Raw genomic sequence first — 19,972 nt, 5'->3', positions numbered from 1 at the left:
TGTGATTTAATATAGCGAGAGTCTGCGTGATGGCAATATTATTCGATAGGAAGGATTTTCAAAATCCTCGTCAATAATAAATTAATTTATCACTTCAGTTACATCTATAGACTAATTTGGCAACATCTCAAAACTAGCCATACCTACAGAACGTGCATGCTACTTGTATATAATCTTTGGTGCATGCACTGCAGTGTAAAACGTAGGTAATAGGTATTTGCAGTGCGTTACTGTCGGAGCGATTTGAAATGGTTTTCTCTAAACCAGGAATAAAGAACCTGCGGCCTTTTGGCTGCTCTAATATTTTGACATGTGCCAATTAAAAAATAAATTGAATAAATTTGTATGTTAAAATTCAGCTTTCATAGGTTGTGTCCGCAAAATTCGAAAAGTAGTCCAAGGATGGACTTGATTTTTTAGAAACACGGCTTTATGTTGAATCAGAAAAAGCTCCCTGCTCTAGATGGGGAGAAAATCATGTGGATATTTCCTAAGAGCAGCTTATATTCGTTCTCAAGTTCATTATTGTGATTATTTTGTAATAAAATCTTATTCAAATTTTGAAAATATGTGTCGGGTTGTGGTCCCGTGGTTAGCGTCGTGGACGCTTAAGTCACTGTTTCTCGGTTCGAATCCACTCTACCACAATTTGATATCCATTTCTAATAATGAGCCGCTTGGGCTCACAGAAAAAGTATGAAATTGAAATATGTGTGTAAATAATAAAAACACAATTATTACTCTTTTTTTAATAAAAAAATGAAAAATTGAAATGGCATTTCACTATTTTTTTATAAATATAAGCCACTAGTCTTCATATTTAGACGCTGAAATTTCAATTCTTTGACCATCGAGTAGCATATTTATTGGTAAAACAGTAATAATTATAATTTTATGAGACAGTTTATGTTTATAACTCGGTTGAATTTAAACACCTTTGACGCTTCAAAAGTATGAGTCACACGTGAGCGTTTTGATTTGTTGGACTGATTTATACCACAAAAAATCAATCATTTTAGTGCTTGCTACCTTTTTATGGAATTAAAGATTACTACTACGTTCATTCTCGTTTTATCAGGTGCAAAATATTAGCGCGTCTTTGACAAACCTGTAAAACAAATGTTACTCCCCTCCGGGCGGGGCAACTTTTTTTTTCTTTTGGAAATATATTTGTACATTTGTTTTTTAAATAAACTAATATGCGGATGGGTTAGGTTATCAATGAAAAAATATCATGATAATATCTTGATAAAAATATCTTGATAATAAGCATTATCGATAAAATTAAAAAGGTGTGTTGAAATGGTTTGGACATGTGGAACGTATGAGTGAAGAAAGAACGGTTAAACAAATTTATAAGGCGAATGTAGTTGGAAAAAGAAGCAGAGGACGACCGAGGAAAACTTGGCACAATAAGGTATGTCAAATACTTGAAAGCGGCCAGGTCAGGAGTCGTAATAATCGTCGGGTATGTATGAGGAGATGCATAAATGTAGAAGAGGCAAAGAATGTTTGCAAAGACAGAGTGGTGTGGCGTTCGATTCTCTCTGCCTACCCCTGCAGAGAAGCGGCGTGATGTTTAGTTATTTAGTTAGTTAGGTACAATTAGGTAGGATGTGTTTGTGGTATCTAGTATACAATATTTGGCAGTCTTTGGTCTGTGGTATACAAATTACTTGGTCTTTGATCTATGGCGAAAACTTCAAATGGGAGTGACGGTTTGAAATTATTAAGTGTTTCACCTATAAGTTTTAAAGTTTAAGTTTAAGTTTTTCGAACTATAAAATTAACTTCTGCCTATAGGGATTTATTTGTATATTGTAATAAACAATCAGAATATTGCTTATGAATTATTTCATTACGTTAAAAAGCGCATCATGGAAAACTGTACCATTAGCAATAGTTCTCTTTCACTGGAAGATGTTTTAGAAAAATATAATAATTTGAAGAATCAACACGAAAACATTTGTAAACTTTACGATTTATCACAACAAGAACTTCACGACATAAAAAGAAATCAGCAGTGTGTTGTCGAGTTAAAGGACCATTTGTCTTCAGAAATCGAGGCGCTACAAAAGAATGAAAACAAAATGAGACTCGAATGGACCGTCAAGTGTAAATCCTTACAAGATGAATTAGATCAGGTGCGAGAAGAAAAATGGAAGGAAGCGGAGAATTTCACCAATGCGATCGACATTTTGGAGTGTCAGATTAAAGAGTTAAACCAAAATAAAGTTATTCAAACAACCGAGAATTTTGTAAGCCAACTTGACAACACTAAGGTAATTGAAGAACTCAGAATGCACGAGGAAGAAATAGCATCCTTGAAAGAGAGTAATGCGGACTTTAAAAGACAGATCTCAGAGTTAATTAACACGAACGAAATGCATAAAGCCGACGTAGAGTCGTTCAAGGAAGAAATCGAGTGTCTTCGGAGTAATTTGGCGGCGAAAAAACAGGAAGTGGCGTCGGCTACGGATATGCTGCACTCTGCGCAAGATGAATTATGCGCTGCCAATGGAGAACTGCAGCAACTCAAGACCCAGAGCTCTACGTTTGCGGCCAAAGGCAATTCTTTGTTTGCGGAAGTAGACGATAAGAGGCAGGAGATGCTGAAGAGCCTCTCGCAGATGAAAGATAAGGTGTATCAACTCAACCGGGAACTCGTCAGCAAACAGGCTGAGGTAGATTCCCTTCTTTGCGAGAAGAAAACTCTCTGGGAAGAGTACGCCGGTCAGTCCAACCACCACGACGCCGCCCTGACGAGAGCCTACGAACGCCGCATAACCGACCTGGAAAAACAAACCGATCAACTCAACAGAGAAGTCGCCCGCTGGTTCGACAAGCACGTCGACCCCAACTCTTCGGAGGCCGCTCACTGGCTCTCCGGAGTCATGGAGTATTACAGGAAAGAAAATATCCGCCTGACCAACGAATTCAACATGGCCAGCGTCAACAACCTATCGGCGGAGCAAAAGATCCGCGAATTCCAGAGGCAGATAGTAACATGGCGGACTAAAGCCATCGAAACTCGAGCCGTTGCCTCGGAATTGGAAACGAAACTGCAACTTGCCGAACGAACTTTGCAAAATGTTACGAATTTCAACACAACCGCTTCGGAAAGTGAACCGCCGAAACCTGCGCAAGTCAAGGCCGAGGTCTGTAAACCCGAAGCCGACATCTCTCTCAGGGAGGGATTTAGGGAAATCAATGTCAGCGCTGTTAAGAAACTCAACATGAACGATAGTATTAAATCCAAGGAAAATGTCAAACCGGGGATCCTAACATCCAACGGACTCGAAGGCAGAGTCCAGAAGAAAACATCTTTTAAATAATATCCAAATTTATTTTTTATTCATATTTAGTTTTTTAATGTTTATCCGAGATTAATATTCCACATTTTATTATTTACTTTTTTACTATTAAATTTATATGCAATTTATTGAATTCTTTATTTTTTACTGATTCTGCCGAAGAAATGGGTACATTTCGAAACTTGAAGACTTTCTGCTAAAATTGTATCAAATGGTTGGACGAAGGAGACAATGGTATACGCATGTGAGGAGAATGGAAGCATCCAGACTCCCCACATCGCGCTGTACGGCCAACCCCATGGTAGACGACTCTTGGGCAGACCACCAAAGAGATCGATAGCTTGAAATCGACATCGCAGGAGGCTAATCCTTTTTAAAAACAGGCCTACAACAAGATGAAGAAGGTTGTATGGAAACATAACAAATGTCTGACCAAAAAGTCAATATTTTGAATACTAAAAACATTCTTGGAAAATAAGGAATAAAGGACCGCTGAAAGGTAAAATAATAAAGAAACGTCACATATTATTATGCATTCAGTTTATTTTCTGAATTTCAATGCAACCGTATTAACAATAAGCGTTTAAGTAAACATTGATGTTTATTTTTACAATGTTTCCCGTATTCAGGGTACAAACTTCAAACCGCACTTTATAATCATCTTTCGGCCTCTTAAAAATCCATTAACAATGAGATTCTACATCAACTTTTAACATTCATATTTAAAAATTTCACTTCATCGCATTCTAATCCTCAGATATTCCATTTAACATCAATTTATTTATATAAAATTCAAACATTTAGTTTCACCATGGCTGTAATTTAGCTTTTTATTTTAAAATAGATATGTTTGGTTTATTTATGCTTTTCAACAAAGTACAATACCAGCTATAAAGGGAAAATAACATGTTCTAGAGCGTATCAGAGAATAGGTTTGTATATTATGTGCATCATATTTTATACAATGTAAATATGATGTTTTTAAAAATAGTAATATCAAAGCTAAGTTTATATAAACATGATCTAAGTCATTATTGTCACTTCAAATATATCCATTCAAATACATAATTTCATTCCTAACGCACCATCATCATCTAACGATCTAACCAAAACTGTAGTGTATTTCTGGCAAATTTCTTTAAATTGATTGTGTTTCACACAGCAAAATACTTTCACATGAACTCTTTGAGTGTTTTAGATGTCTTGTTTTGGTATAAAAATAATTAAAAATACATAAATATGTATATACATTTTAACATGCCCACGAATAAAATTAGGTTTGTTGAAATGCTACTTTACATGATGTAAGAAGAAGCAATTTATAAAAGAGGCATTAGTTATACGGCAGTGATATGTATAACCATTCAATAATTCAAATATGTTCAATTACTAATGTTGGAATGTGTATAAAGTCCGGCCAGTATATAATTCTTTTTATAAAAAAAAATAAAAACCATCCAGAAAATACATTCAAAGTTAATTTTGATTAAATAAAAAATGATATATTATTTTGAGGTATAATCATTTCAAAGAATTTTTAGTTCTATGGTAAAAATGATAATTTATAATTGATGACCATGATTATTATATCAATATAAAAATAAATAATATGTGTATTTAATTAAATAATCTCATTTATTAAATAAAATATGCAAAAAATTGAGCAATTTTTCTATTTCCATTTTAAGAATGAAAAATAGATACCGACTTATAAAACTAAGATGCCTATAAATAAAAATAGGAATGCTCTTTTCAGTATTGTCACATTTAAAAAATACAGTAACACAAATGTTAAAAATGAATGGAATATTTTCAATATTCATCTATCATACAATTTTCAGAGGGTAAATAATTTATCTTCAAAAAAAAAAAATCATAACGGTTCAAGTTTTCCTGGAAAATTGCTTATAACAAGCTGAAAATGAAACCATGAATCTGAATTAATAAATTACTTAGTCAAGTAAATTAAATTTTTTTAAATGGTCAGTTTTAACAGTTTTGCTTACGATATAACATACCTTTTAGTATATACATAATACTCTTGAAAACTGTTTTTTTCTTCTTATACTAAACTATATATTTCAAAACATTCGCCATTCACACTTGTGAGAACACTCTATGATTACAATTGTATAGGTATGATAATCTAATTTGTAGCTATTGTCGTCATTTTTAAACAAAAATGATTTAGACAGAGCAAACAGCTGGTTACATTTTTTACCATTCTACAGATAAATTTATGAAGTACACACGATAAACAAGATGTCTACTTACATTAAATTCTCAACAGCGTTATTTTAAAAATAATTTACCAATATTTATGATAAAATTAAACTCATGATTTACAAATAAGTGTTTCTTGCACCTTGTCCATTTTTTTAAACCAAAGAAACTTCTTAATGTTTTATTTTATGTGTAATAAAAAGGGATAGGCATAAAAGAAACAAAATAATGACTAAAATGTTGTCTTTTTGATATTTATACATCGTAATGACTTAATGTATTAATAAAGTTACTTTTGAAAGTGTTTAGTATTATAGTCCTAATTAAAATTATTACGTTATTTAGAACAATTTATCGACCCATTTGTAAATTTTCTTTGTTTGCTATAGAAGTCTTGGTATATTATTGTCAAATAGATGTAAAAAATTCTTATCAATTCTTTTTCAAGAATGAAACATTATGAAATATCTCTTTTCTAAACTAATATTGCCAAACCAAAGATATTGGCCTTCCCTTCCTAATTGAATTGCTGCAGATTTATCAATATTGCAAGTTACTTGAGTGACAGGTGATGATTTAAGCATTTAAAAAAAAATCATGGTGACTCTTTCCAGGGTATTATAAATAAACCTTTCTTCATATTTTTTTTTTCCAAATATTGAAAATGATCTTGTTGAAAGGTTGGGTTTACAATTTGATAAAGATAGTACATACTATCATCGGTTTAGTGAAGATGTTTTCAATAATCATGAGTATTTTGAATGACACTCCTCGAAATAACTTACACCATAGATTTTTCTTCATTTCTCTATTCTGTCTCAGGCTTTTTGACTGGTAGAACTCTAGCAACTTAAGCATCATCGTTTTACCTAATTTTTTTCTACTTTCAACATAATATATTATGTAAAAATAATGGAATGTGTAATGGGATATGTGAAAACATATCATTATAAAAAATACCTTTTGAAAATTCTTCTACTGGCCTCTGTCTGCATCCAAGTGGTGCATAGGGCACGGCATCCGATCAATGTAGTGTTAACTCGATCATTGATTATAGCAAGGCAGGGTGAAAAGATCTGCACCCTAGATTCCTGGATTTAAATGTGGAGTATGTTTGATGCGGATGATGTAATTGAAGGAGCTGAGAGTGAAAGACATCACTGCTATATGGGAAAGGAGATGGAGAAAAAGGAGAATAGCAGCAATGGCGCTCGGGGTTGCATACCCATACTCATACGAGCATGTAATGTATGCATGTTTTGAATCAATACTGGTTCGAGATGTATTTACAATAATCACAAAAATAACTAGAATGAAATGAAATAAACTATAGCGAAAAAAATGTTTGGATTTTCAACATAAAAAACTTTAAAGAAATATGTGTACATTATATACAAGTGTAATTACAATTGATGATAATAATTTTTTTTGGAAATCACTCTGAAAGAGGATTGCTGCCTTGGAAATGTGCCTTGGACCTACATTGTTCAATGTTATTGGTTTATTTGAAAAGAAAATGAAATGAGTTATACAGATTCCAAATAATAATGTTCGATATTTACAGAGGTCAGAGAAAGAGAAATATCTGTGTTTAATAAGAACAGAGTAGACCCGAGTTGTTCTTGAACAACCTGATCTTAAAATAATCCACTCATTAACATTGGCAGTGTGACCGAATCCCAATTTCGAGTGAATCTGACCTTTACCGATAACTGGCTTACTGTTTTACATAATCACTGTTTCTTTCACATTACCAAAATCTCTTGTTGAACTTTTTTTTTTTGAAGAGCCAACCTGAATATGTTCACCTCTATAGTGATTTCAAACAGTAAACATTTATAAGTTACAACATAGAAAAATCACATAATCAATACTGATTACGGCTTAACATTCAATCTTTAAATACCGATAACCGACTTACTGTTTCACATAATCACTGATTATTTTACATTACCAAAATCTCTTAATGAACTTTTTTTCTTGAAGAGCCAACCTGAATATGTTCACCTCTATAGTGATTTCAAACAGTAAACATTTATAAGTTACAACATAGAAAAATCACATAATCGATACTGATTACGGCTTAACATTCAATCTTTAAAACTAAACATTAATACGGACATTCATTTATAGTATTCCTAATGAATTATGATTTTTCTTCCAGACTGTAGATTATAATCTCCTTTGACTTGAAATCATACGAGTAATTTTAGCTTTCTCTTCGTTGTTGCGTTCTTCGTAGCTGACTTTCCGGAGTTGTCTTTTAAACCTGAGCTGCCTTTGTCTTCCCCACGACCATCAATATCTTTTGTAGAAGCCTGGTGAAGCTTACTGTAACAGAAAAGTATTAAGTAAAATGTAATAATTGTAAAAAGTGATGTAATACTGTAAATAAAAGTAAAGAAGCTATTAGTACTTAATCCTTGGAGGAAAAACTTACATACTGGTGAATAATATACATGTGAGCAGAGTGAATATATAAAAGAGCTTCTATACTTTCCTGAGATGACTAAAATATTAAGGGTTTTAAAATAAACAATATTTTGTCAACAGGTGGAAGAATTCCCACATTTTCCCCATTTTTTTGGCAACTTTTAGGACCTCTAGTTGCTGAATAATTGTTTGAATCTCATTTAGAAATTATTTTTCAGGATGTTGGACATAAGTCAACAACAGTAGCATATTCTGACATATCAGGGCAAACAGCAACCCAATACTGTATTAGAAGCAATCATAACAATATCCAGATCAATTATTCCTTAGAGTGAATGCTAATGAAAGATATATAGCATTTAGCAGGTTCTTACTGTACTTGAACTATAAGGTGAAATATAATAAGTATGTAAAAAAGACAGCAATGCAACTTTGAAAGTGATTGAAATGAAACCCATTCCATTTGAAAGAAATAAAGAGTTAGTGTTTGTGTACTTTTATAATGGGATAGGGTATAGTTTAATTTTCCTCCAAGTAAAGTATTTTTCATTCATGCTAAATTGTAGATCAACTATATCGAGATCTGTATAAAATATATACTAAATAATACCTTGACTGAGCTAACTAAATACTGTCATAAATTATTAACTGTCGTACATAAGCTATATGCACTTATTTAGTATCTATATTATTTTGGGAATAATACTAGTAATAAAATTCAATATGATTATTCAATTATTTATTACGATTATTCCGACTCCTAACCTGACCGCATTCAGATATTTGATATACCTGATCATGCCAAGTTTTCTTTGGTCTTTCTCTGCTCCTTTTACCAACTACATTCTCATCATAAATTTGTTGTACTCTTCTTTTCTTTCTCATTTGTTCTCTCCTAACACGTGCGAACCATCTCAACACACCTTTCTTAATTATATTGAGAATGTTTATCTCAGTTTTGCATATTAAGAATACTAAAAGTAGTAATAACCCTACTTTAATTTATTCTTCATTACCAAAATACCTGTTGTGTAATGTATTACTATTATAGTTCACATAATATAAAAATTTACTATTGTTCTAATAAAATAAATATTTTAAATTCAATATTAACCTAACCACCTTGGTGCCATCTATGGGGAATATAAATTTATATTTACTCTATTAAATTCACCTCAGTTTATGTCAATGTTTCAAATTATAAAGTAAAAATCATTTGACAATCAGTTTAGACTTAAGTAGATGGACACCAGTGTTCCCATTTAACATTTTTAGTCACTGTGACTGATATGGTCACAAATAAAACTTTTGCTTCTCTGTTACCATATTAGTTACCACAGTGACCAGATATTTTTTGGGTAGGTTTAATTTAAAACCTCAACAAAACATAGCCAAAAAATAATATTGGCATCTGGTCATAAAAATTTCAAAAATTCAAACATAAATTGCTGATATACCAGGAATAATGACTTATTTTTGAAAGATGCACTCCCAGAAAAACATGTTTTAATGATTTTGGTCTATAAAAAAGCCGTTTTGAGGGACATTTAATAGGTATAATAATTTTTGGACTGCTGTTTTCGAAAAATACTACCTAAAAGTTGTTTTAATCAAACTGTAAAATAACATCTAAGATTAAGTTATCAGGAAAATAAAATTATTTAAATCACTTGACAAACAAATATGGTTTTACTTAATTTTTGTAAAGATCATTTCACTCTCATTGTTTCTTACTGCAAGTGAAAGAGCACTCCATGCCATTGGACTCATAATTGCAAAGGCACGCTTGCTAAATTTAGAGCACTGATTGTGAGCTGATAATATCATTTTACATGGCAGTTGTTTTAGCATGAGTCATCTATCATATATAACACATATTTATTGAATATTTATATTTTCTACATCTATGGGCTACATACTAACATACATAAAAGAACGACTATTGGTTATTAACAAGTCATTATTTCAGGCATATCTTCTATTGATGTACTACAAATTCTTGGATCTTTATACTCAACATGAAAATAAAAAAAATTTCGATGGATTTTTTCGATTTTAGTCTGACTTCCATGATGTCTATTTATATTTACCCTACTTATGCATAAGTATATTTAAATACATGTACATATTGAAAATATTATAATTCCTTCCCACCACCATACCTTCATAAAATACATCGGTAAAGCACAAAGTCCTGATACACATTGTGAATTGGGTATATCAAATATTTCCAACAGCCCTCATTTTTTAATGAATCTTCTTCCTTTCTACTAAAACCTTACCTATGCAATTGTGCGTATGACATTGTATCTTATCAGTAGTGATTTCATCATAGTTAATTACATTAACATAAGGTGATTAATTTTGAACCAGGTACTAGTCCAGGGTGATAATATATAAATAAATCACTCATATTTGTTTTGATCCCTTTGGGAATTGAACCCGGGACCTCCAGAATGGTAGGCAATTGCGCTAGTCATTACAATACGGAGACAGAACATGTATGTATATGTAATAATTAATATATGGGCTGAAGCTGAAGGCCAAATAAATGATTTCAAGTATAACTTTACGATTTCCAAGTACAAAACCTTATTTAAAAAAAAGTGAATACTCTAAAAGATTTGATGTACTCAAATCACAATGTGTATGCTTTCCAACACTTCCCAACATCAGAATATGATCTTCAATGCCTTTGATTTAAAAAAAAAATTATATACAGGTTAGCGCAATGGATATGGGCAGTGTTTTTATGGATATACTTATGAAATTACTAAGGTCAAAAACATATTTTTTCGATACATAAATATTGGAGTTTGATAGTATTTTTTTTTGTTAATAACATCTTATATCTAAAATAACGTCAAGAGACTTGTAACTCACAATAAAATCGTGTTGGGTGAAGGAATTATTCTGTCACACTGGAAACATTAAACATGAGAATTGTCATTGCACTTCAGAACGCAAAAGTTGCGTTGATTTATTGGCTATACGTATCCATTGCTACTAAACTGCATTATGTACGGAATATTCTAAGCCATTGATTCTCCCCTCCGCTTAACTCTTAATAAAACCAAACGTTTTGAGCTTTAAAAGCCATCATTACTCAAGTAATCAGAATGATAAAATAGGAGATATTGCTACGAGTTACAGAGAATTTTGAATCGCGACTTCAACAATGTTTAGAAAATGTGTAATAAAAATACATGTTTTGACTTTGGTCTTTTCATTAGAATATCTTTTATATAATAATACTCTAAACCCTTAGTCGTCAAACTGCGGCCCGCGGGCCTCATGCGGCCTGCGGCAGATATTTGTGCGGCCCGCGATATAGCAAACAATTTTAGTAGACAATAATGAATAATGACTACCAAAACCGATTTTGCGTGCAAAGTAAACTAAATAAAAGTACTTACGCGGGACGGGAATTTGGGAATAAGAAGAGCAAGTGTGCGGGTAGCTATTACATTTTCAATTGACATGACGCGATATTAATATTTGTTTTGAGTTAAGACAGAGATTATCTTTGACTGTTTTAGCACTGCTACTAACTTTATTTTTACAATATTTTGAGTACTTAAAATCTCGATAGAGACAAAGAATATTTTTAATTTATTTCAGGGAATAGCATCAAGTGGCCACTTAAACCAGCCAATGACAGGTCATAAGCCCTGTAAATGCCTAGATAGGGGTAGGGGTTGGCTAGGAGTATGTATAGGAGCTTCGAGCTGGAACCTAGCATGTAACAGTCGGCTATCGTACATAATACCCAATTCATAAGTGTGCGGCCCGCAAGGATACCTCACATTGTCCCATGTGGCCCTTGACCAGAATAGTGTGACGATCGCTGCTCTAAACACTGCTAATACCCATTGCGCCACCCAGTATAATTATGGCTACAAAGTGATATATGTATTTATAAATAATTAAAACACACATTTCTTGGCATGCAGTGATTAGGAGGTGCTAAATAAAGTGGCATGCAAGGTGATGGGTGAAAAAGAAAAAAAGATTTTGTTGTAAGTAAACCTTTGTTTTGGGTCGGACTACCATCAATAGTTTTTGTAGGAGGTGGGTGACATCGCCTGTTAAATAATATGTAGGGATATCAGGGGAATAAAAAGTAGGTTAAATGTAAAATGGAGAGATATCAAACAATAAACCAATTCTGAAATTAGATTTCTATTAGGAATTTCGGTGGAATTGCATACGGGATAAATTGACAAATTGTATTTCTTTTTTGACATTAAGTATACATAATGTGCTGATATAGTGCTATTGTGAGTACTACCTCAAGGGTGTGATTCAATTTACTAGTGTGTTATCTCAAGAAGAATATCAGATTGAAATTACTCCACACATAAAGTATTATTTAGATGACATTATGTAAGACACCACATAATGCAGGCGATGAATTCCAATCAATTACAGTACTTCAGGACACCTCGTTAAAAAAGGTAATCTTAATACTTAAATCCTTTTATCTTAACAAGTACTGCTTATAGTATCAAATGCACCATCAGACTGCGTGCAATATGCCCGTATTACTGAAAGACTCCACATAAATCAGACGTCTTGTCTGTATTACTGAAAGAGATTTATGTGGAGCAGCATTAAGCAGAAACTTACTTTATTTGTATTTACAATATTTTTAGTGCTTCCAAAATTTTCCGAGTATTTATAATTTGCTTAGTATGTCCAAATTGTTCATAGATTTGATTTAATATCTCAATAAAGATAATAAAGTTTTCAAGATGGGATTGTTCATGTCGATCTTTGGCTAATTTAAGTGATCATTTCATATCCACAATTCTACCCACGATAGACAACTGTATAATGTACTAAATTTTTAAATGACAAAAAATACTTTCGACATACAATATTGATGTGTGCCATCTATGTTTGAAATGAGTAAGTACTCTTTTTTCTTTTTTTCTAAAATGTCTATCCCTTTGGGCTCCATTTATTTGACATGTCGTATAATAGCTGTTTCTCACATATTATTTAAATTATTTTTTAATTACTCATTGAATTTACAATTTTTTTGCCTTTACAAAGTTCTAAGATATGTCGTTAGATGGGAAAGTCAATGGTATGCGCTTGTGAGGAGAATGGAACCATCCAGACTCGTCCACATCGCACTGCACGGCCTAACCCCATGGTAGGCAACTCCCGGGCAGACCACCAAAGAGATGGATTGACAGCTAGGAATCGACATCGCAGGAGGCTAATTTCTCTTAAAAACAGGCCACAAGGCCTACACCAAGAAGAAGAAGAAAGAGAAGAAGAAGGAGATGAAAGTTCTGTTAGTTATTACGTGAAATTTGCATGAATTCATGAGGGTGATTGAAGATAAAAATATTTTTCTCATACCTGTGGCATTGGTGAAGAACTCGGGCTTGCTCTTCCAGTAGATGAAGACCAGGTATACCGGCACGGAGGAAAGGATCATGAGGACTCCGTATCCCGTTTCCACGGGGCTAGCGATCATGGGCACGATGACCACAAACAGGGTTGCCAGGATGTAGATAATCGGGAAGAACAGGTTGACTCGGATGGGGCGGACGAGATTGGGTTGGGTCCAACGCAACCACGGCAGGCAGAGGACGGATACACCGATGCTGAGCTGTATCAAAAATATTTCAAGCAAATAATTGTCAAATTTGATGGTCAAGTTTGAGTACGGAGAAGATTAGATTAGATTAAATGATTATTGCAAACTGAATGTATTGTCCACCTCCGTTGTGTAGAGGTCAGCACGCTTGGCTACCGTACTGGGTTCGATTCCCAGGGAGGAGTCAAAAAAATATAATTGATTTTTCACTCTAAAGGGACGGATGTTAAAAAAAAAAACCCGTATAATCGATTTCCCCGTTAATCCGAAAACATGAAAAAAATACACAAATAAAAAATTTTAACTGCACTTTATGCGCTTATGTATATCTACTTGCTTTGTAAAATGCATGTGTTTACAGCGTTACACGACTAGAGACAATTAACACACAAATTGACATTTTGTCCTTAAAATTATTTTTTTAAGAATGACACCATAAAGATCCTATCATTATAAGTTTCGCATCAGTGAATCCGTACTATAATACAGAAACAATAAATCTTTCGTCGGATAAATCGCACTGATATGGCTGGAGAATTTTTATCGCAAATATTTAAGAAATAAAAAAGGAGGATTTTACAAATATTTTAAGCCATAACATAATATACATATATCGTAGTCGTACAGGAGAAAGTGACCAACTTACTAAACGTACAATGTTCAGGAGGGCCATTTACACTCTTGTCATCAATGCAGTTAGTCATTTTTAACAAAGCAATATATTATACTTCCAAGTTTCCAGGTCAACATTAAGCTAGTAATCACGTTTTTGTAAAAACTGCCCTTGGTCACTTTCTCCTGTATGAGGACGATATGTGAGATGCTGTTATTCTATCACTGCGGACAACAAATGTGTTCAGCCCTCAACATGTGTTTCGACATTATAAATACTATGGTGAGATATTTTTGCTTTTGTAAAATATTTTTTCAATGACTCAAATGTCCCGGATAATCCGCTTCCCGTTTAACCTGTCTGTACTGTAGGTACTGTAAATAAACTTACCCAAGTAGCGAACCCGACATAGTTGATGAGAGCGAATATGTTGGAGCTGGTCAGGTAGATCATGGAGAGCAGTGCCATGATGAGGATGGCCGGAGTAGGGGTGAGACGCTTCATCTGGATCATGGTCAGCACCTCGGGCATCTGTCCCTCGCAAGCTCCAGCGTAGAACAATCTGAAATAATACAAGATGGAAGATCAAGTCAGGGTTGCCGCTTTGGGTAACTCGGGATGGTATATGATCTCAGTAAAATACAGCGTGTTCCTTTATTGATTCATCATAGTGGATATTCACAATTCTCCTTAAAACTTAAACTTGTCTCAATACATCCATAAAAAAAGATGTACACATTTTTGCGGTAAACGCTTAAAAGCATATTTTACATACTGTTAGTAGAGAGCGGGAGATGCTTATAAGCTTTCTATTTGCTTACTTTTGGTAGAGCGCGAGAGACGCCAAAAAACATTGTACAGATCGGAATTGGGTTTGTGGTTACTTGTGATTAGTATACTGAGGGTCGGGCGATGGACTATCTGAGTATACTTAGGGTCGGATTGAAAAAACCGCCCGATAATAATGTGTTAAGCCAATATTCTTTCACCGTATTCTTTAGTTAATTACTAGCTTAAAAGACCTATGTATCATAAAACTTGAAGCAAGCATACCCACTTTCGTTAAACACATTTAGATTTTTACACATCAAGATAATTTACAGAAGTACCTACCTAAAATATTTACTGAATTGTGTCTGGTGTCACATTCCCCATGACTATGAAGACATTTATTTTTGGTTTGTGTTTGTCAAAATGTTAAGTTATTTATGTTTATTTATTTAATCTTTTTCGAAAATTTAAACATTCTAAAGAATAGATTTTAAATATCATCTTTGCAACAAATTTCATCAGCTGGGTATGAATTGAGAGGAGGTTACATTTGCAAAAATTAATGCACTATGCGCCGCCGCTGTACGCGGTACTCAAAATTATTCTGCGTGCCGTTTCGAAGTTTTTTTTTTTTGAACTAGGTACCTAATGTCCAATGTGACTCTGAAATCTAGCTACGGCTTATGCAACACCACTTATTGTGACCCTACTCAGGCTTTAACTTTTTAAGTTTCATAGCCTATGCCTACTGGTGAGTGGATTAACTCTTTATGTTTAAATTTACTATAATTTCATGTAATTCATGAGTGAAAATTCTCGGCAAAAACACTCGCTCCGTTTCGAAGTCCTGAGCCGAGCGATATTTAACACGCCATGACTGACATCGACATGTATAATATATTTATCTCTTTTCAACATTTGTATCTAATAATCCAATAGACTGAGAAAGAGATAGCTTTACAAAATACAATCCAAAAGCACTGACCGGCAATGCATTGATAAATTGATAAGCTACAATTAGTTTTATGTTTTATGAGTGACAATGCTATCGCTGGTTATATTTGTTTGAAACAGAATTGTGATATTCGACTAGCGGCTAGTGGCTAGTATATTGTACATGTTACAGCTCCATACAAGTATCATGATGTAATGATCTCTTGACGTACCTATCATAGTATTTGTACCTGTGGCTGATATACTAGGAACACATCTATTTACCTAGTAAGGTAAGGTAAGACGTGAGAAGGTACTGGTAAATTACCTAGATGATGTGAGAAGGATTCCGTTGACAGCTCCAAATGTAGACATGGCCACAAACACCGAGATGGTCCAGGACAAGCAGCCGAAGAGTCGTTCGGCGAAGGTGACGGCCACAGCCTCCGAGCCGAGCACCTCCTGAGGGGACAGGGTGGTGTAGAAGGCCACGTTGGCCAGCACGTACACCACGGTCACCAGCGTGCAAGATATAGCGATGGCTCGGGGCAAGTTCTTTATAGGGTCCTTCAACTCCTCGATAATGAAGTTCAGATAGTTCCTGCAATGTAGAAACAAATTAGCTGATTTAATATTCAAACAATGCATATTAGGAATTGTTTTATTTGTATGCAGTGGCTCGCACCGAGTTTTTAATCAGGATGGGCAGTAGAGGTGGGATGTAAAGCAACATAAGCAATACATTTTCCAATATCAGTGGTCAGTGTCAGTTCATGTGCTGAGTAAAAAACAAATAAATGAATAAATGTAACTTTTTTTACTACTTTTTTAATAAATATTTATTTTAATTTTTATTATTTAAATGCTTTATTTTAAGTTTATACCCCTACATTAAGGGCGAACCGGTTGTTGAAATTTTCTAATCCCATCACTGTAAACCCCCCTATATGGTTGGAAAGGTGCCGCGTTGTAGGGAGCTAATTATTTTAATCGTATTTTTATATTTTAAACAGCGGAAATTATTGAAATGAGTAATTTTTAAATGAAAATACAATCTCTAAACCCCTATAATGTTCCCTCCGATAACGCGGTACCTATCTGAAGGTTATAAGTGCGGTTTACTGTATTAATACTGGCATGGCTGATAATACAATAAAAAATGCAAACTCACCATCCATTGTAGGCGAAGAGACCCGAATAGAAAGACAGCGATAGTGACGTCACTTCCATTTTGGTATTTTCGAAGGTGAAATACTCCGTGTGGCCTGGAAAAATTAAACATATTTATTTATAAATTTAAAAGAACATTAACATATCGCAGTCATACAGGAGAAAGTGACCAAGTGCATTTTATACAAAAACGTGATCATTGACTATTTGATATCTAACTAGCTTAATATTGTTAAGTAATATATCCAAAATAAAACAAGGTTTTTGTTGAATTGAATTCTACATTTATTTATGTATATTTCGTCTTAGGGTACCCACACCATGTGGAGTGTTTGATAATGTCCTAAGAAGACGAAACGCGTTACATATTAAGATATATATATATATATATATATATATATATATATATATATATATATATATATATATATATATATATATATATATATATATATATATATATATATATATATAAATAAATGTAGGATTCAATTCAATAAAAACCTTGTTTTATTTTGGATATATTACCCAACAATTCAATATGGAATTCTACCAACTGTCTGCAGTAACAATAAATAGCTTAATATTGCCCTGAAAAAAGAATCAAAGGATTCTAAACTTGGAAGTATAATATATTGACTTATTAAAAATGACTAACTGCATTGATGTTTATTTCCTTGCCAAGCAAAAGTGACTTAAATGGCCCTCCTGAACATTTTACGTTTTGTTAGTTGGTCACTATCTCCTGTACGACTACAATAAATACATTTACAATAATGAATAAAAAATAAAACAGGTAAAAGTAACATTCCAATTAAGAAATTTTACAAATCGCTCACTCCTTTCAAGAACGTCATAAATCAAAAAACTTGATATTTCAGGAGAACGTTTTTAAAGTTTAAAAATAAAATACAATGTATTAAAAATAAAAATCAAGCCAATTACTGAACTTTTTACTATGCAACAGATCTTTTTAGGAAAACCTGAAGGTTTTTTCTCCATTTGAAATTTTTTTTTGTGTATTTAAAAAAATAATTAAACAATACCCTTTCTTCAAAATGCAAAAACAACACTTTCTGCCCTGTAGCGGGTAAATATTAAGTTTAAAATATGCCGCTTTTGCTGGGATATAGTACATTCTCTGGGCATTCTGAAAATATGCACAACTGAAAATTGACGATTTTTGATTTATGACGTTCTTGAAAGGAGTAAGCGAAATGTTAAATGAGTTAAAAGTAAACATTCATTCAAACCCTTATCCGCACCCCAATGGTGCATAGGGCACTGCATCATATAAACGCAGTGTTATCTAGATCGTTAACACATGAAGGAAAGGTGATCAGCCCTCCGCTTCCGGTACCAGTCCAAGGTAATATTGAATAAATATGACAGTGAAAAAATCACTTTTATTTATTTGACCCACCTTGGGAATCGAACCCGGGACCTCCAGTACGGTAGCCGAGCGTGCTGACCATTACGCTACGGAGGCGGACAAAAGTAAACAGCAAGAATAAAATAAGGCAAATGTTAAGAAGATTAATAGGCAGAACTTAATTTAAAGCTAATGTAAAAAATAATAATAAAAAAAAACAAAACAAAAAATATAAACAGTTGTAATAAAAATAATTGTAATAAATTTCAGTAATTTATATAGCGTCATTTTGGTAAAATACTACCTCAAGGACGATATAAAATATTACCCCTGCTTCATCTATTTGTTTTTTTATATTCTTGTATTTTTTGTACGCCTCTGTGGTGTAATGGTAAGCGTGTTTAGCTACCGTGCTGGAGGTCCCGGGTTCGATAACCAGGGGGAGGTGAAAATAATATTAATGATTTTACACATTTTTATATCGATTTCATATGACTCTGGACTTGTCCCCGAAACGCAGGAGTGATCACCTTCATTTAAGTAACGATCAAGATAACAATACAATGCAATACCTTATGCACCATTGGGTGCAGATAAGGGTTAGCAGAAGAAGAAGTATTTTTAAGATAGAGAGAGAGGGGAAGACCGAGGAAAACTTGGCATGGTCAAGTATTTCAAATACTTGAATGTAGTGTCAGGTTAGAAGTCGGAATAATCGGCACATGTATGAGGATGTTTATGGATGTGGAAGAGGCGAAGATTGTTTGCAAAGACATATAGGTGTGGCGTTCTAAACTCTTTGCCTATCCCTGCAGTGAAGCGGCGTAATGGTAGTTATTAATTTTTCATGGAAATTAAAAAAAAACAATTCGATACCCAGTAACTTAATTTTCTTTAAACCCAGGTAACATTTAACATTTTTTTTAAACACCCTTTTCGTATTGAAAGAATAAGTTTTTATTCGAAATATATATGGTTTTGAAATGAAAAAAGTTTTTGAATGGTATGGAGTTGAAGCAAATATATACAAATATTTTATTTTGTCCGCCTCCATAGTGTAGTGGTTAGCGCGCTAAGCTACTATGCTGGAGGTCCCGGGTTGGATTCCCAAGAGGGTCAGAATAAATACTAGTGATTTTTCAGTCTAATATTTATTTAATATGACCCTGGACTGGTACCTGAAACGGAAGGCTGATCACCTCTCCTTCGTGTATTTAACGATCAAGATAACACTGCTTCTATACGATGCAGTGCCCTATGCACCATTGGGGTGCGGATAAGGGTTAGAAGAAGAAGAAGAAGAAGAAGTCTGGTGTTTTGAAAATAGGGTTGAAATATACAAATATAGCTCACCTATATTTAAATGTGGTACAGTTGATGAAGGCTGATCACCTTTCCTTCGTGTATTTAACGATCAAGATAACACTGCTTCTATACGATGCAGTGCCCTATGCACCATTGGGGTGCGGATAAGGGTTAGAAGAATATATTTATTATTATTAATTATTAAAACCCTTATCCGCACCCCA

At 33.5% G+C, this 19,972-nt stretch overlaps 2 protein-coding genes across 3 annotated transcripts in view; one reads left to right on the top strand and one right to left on the bottom strand.

Annotated features, from left to right (window-relative positions):
* The first annotated feature begins 1,668 nt into the window (after positions 1-1,668).
* On the top strand, positions 1,669-3,442 carry Spindly (spindle apparatus coiled-coil protein 1 spindly). The gene has a single exon (XM_088267082.1). The coding sequence runs from the start codon at positions 1,878-1,880 to the stop codon at positions 3,333-3,335; it is 1,458 nt and encodes a 485-aa protein (XP_088123208.1). The 5' UTR covers positions 1,669-1,877; the 3' UTR covers positions 3,336-3,442.
* Positions 3,443-5,716: 2,274 nt separating this feature from the next.
* The window catches only part of LOC148305194 (Y+L amino acid transporter 2), a 55,142-nt gene continuing 40,886 nt past the window's right edge, over positions 5,717-19,972 (bottom strand). The window contains exons 7-12 of one of the 2 annotated variants that reach the window (XM_088267081.1): positions 17,073-17,166; positions 16,230-16,502; positions 14,588-14,759; positions 13,344-13,596; positions 12,000-12,055; positions 6,868-7,868 (exon numbers count right to left, since the gene is read on the bottom strand). In XM_088267081.1, coding sequence (XP_088123207.1) covers positions 7,866-7,868; positions 12,000-12,055; positions 13,344-13,596; positions 14,588-14,759; positions 16,230-16,502; positions 17,073-17,166 — 851 coding nt within the window. In that variant the 3' untranslated portion in view covers positions 6,868-7,865. Of the gene's footprint in view, positions 7,869-11,999; positions 12,056-13,343; positions 13,597-14,587; positions 14,760-16,229; positions 16,503-17,072; positions 17,167-19,972 lie in introns of both variants that reach the window. The other variant, XM_088267080.1, reaches the window with a different exon arrangement.

This window comes from Brachycentrus maculatus, unplaced genomic scaffold (genome assembly GCF_059751285.1).
Source record: "Brachycentrus maculatus isolate JH-2025_06_01 unplaced genomic scaffold, ASM5975128v1 h1tg000281l, whole genome shotgun sequence".
Classification (NCBI taxonomy): domain Eukaryota; kingdom Metazoa; phylum Arthropoda; class Insecta; order Trichoptera; family Brachycentridae; genus Brachycentrus; species Brachycentrus maculatus.
Note: the sequence above shows the minus strand (reverse complement) of the source record. Positions and strands in the feature narration are given on the sequence as shown.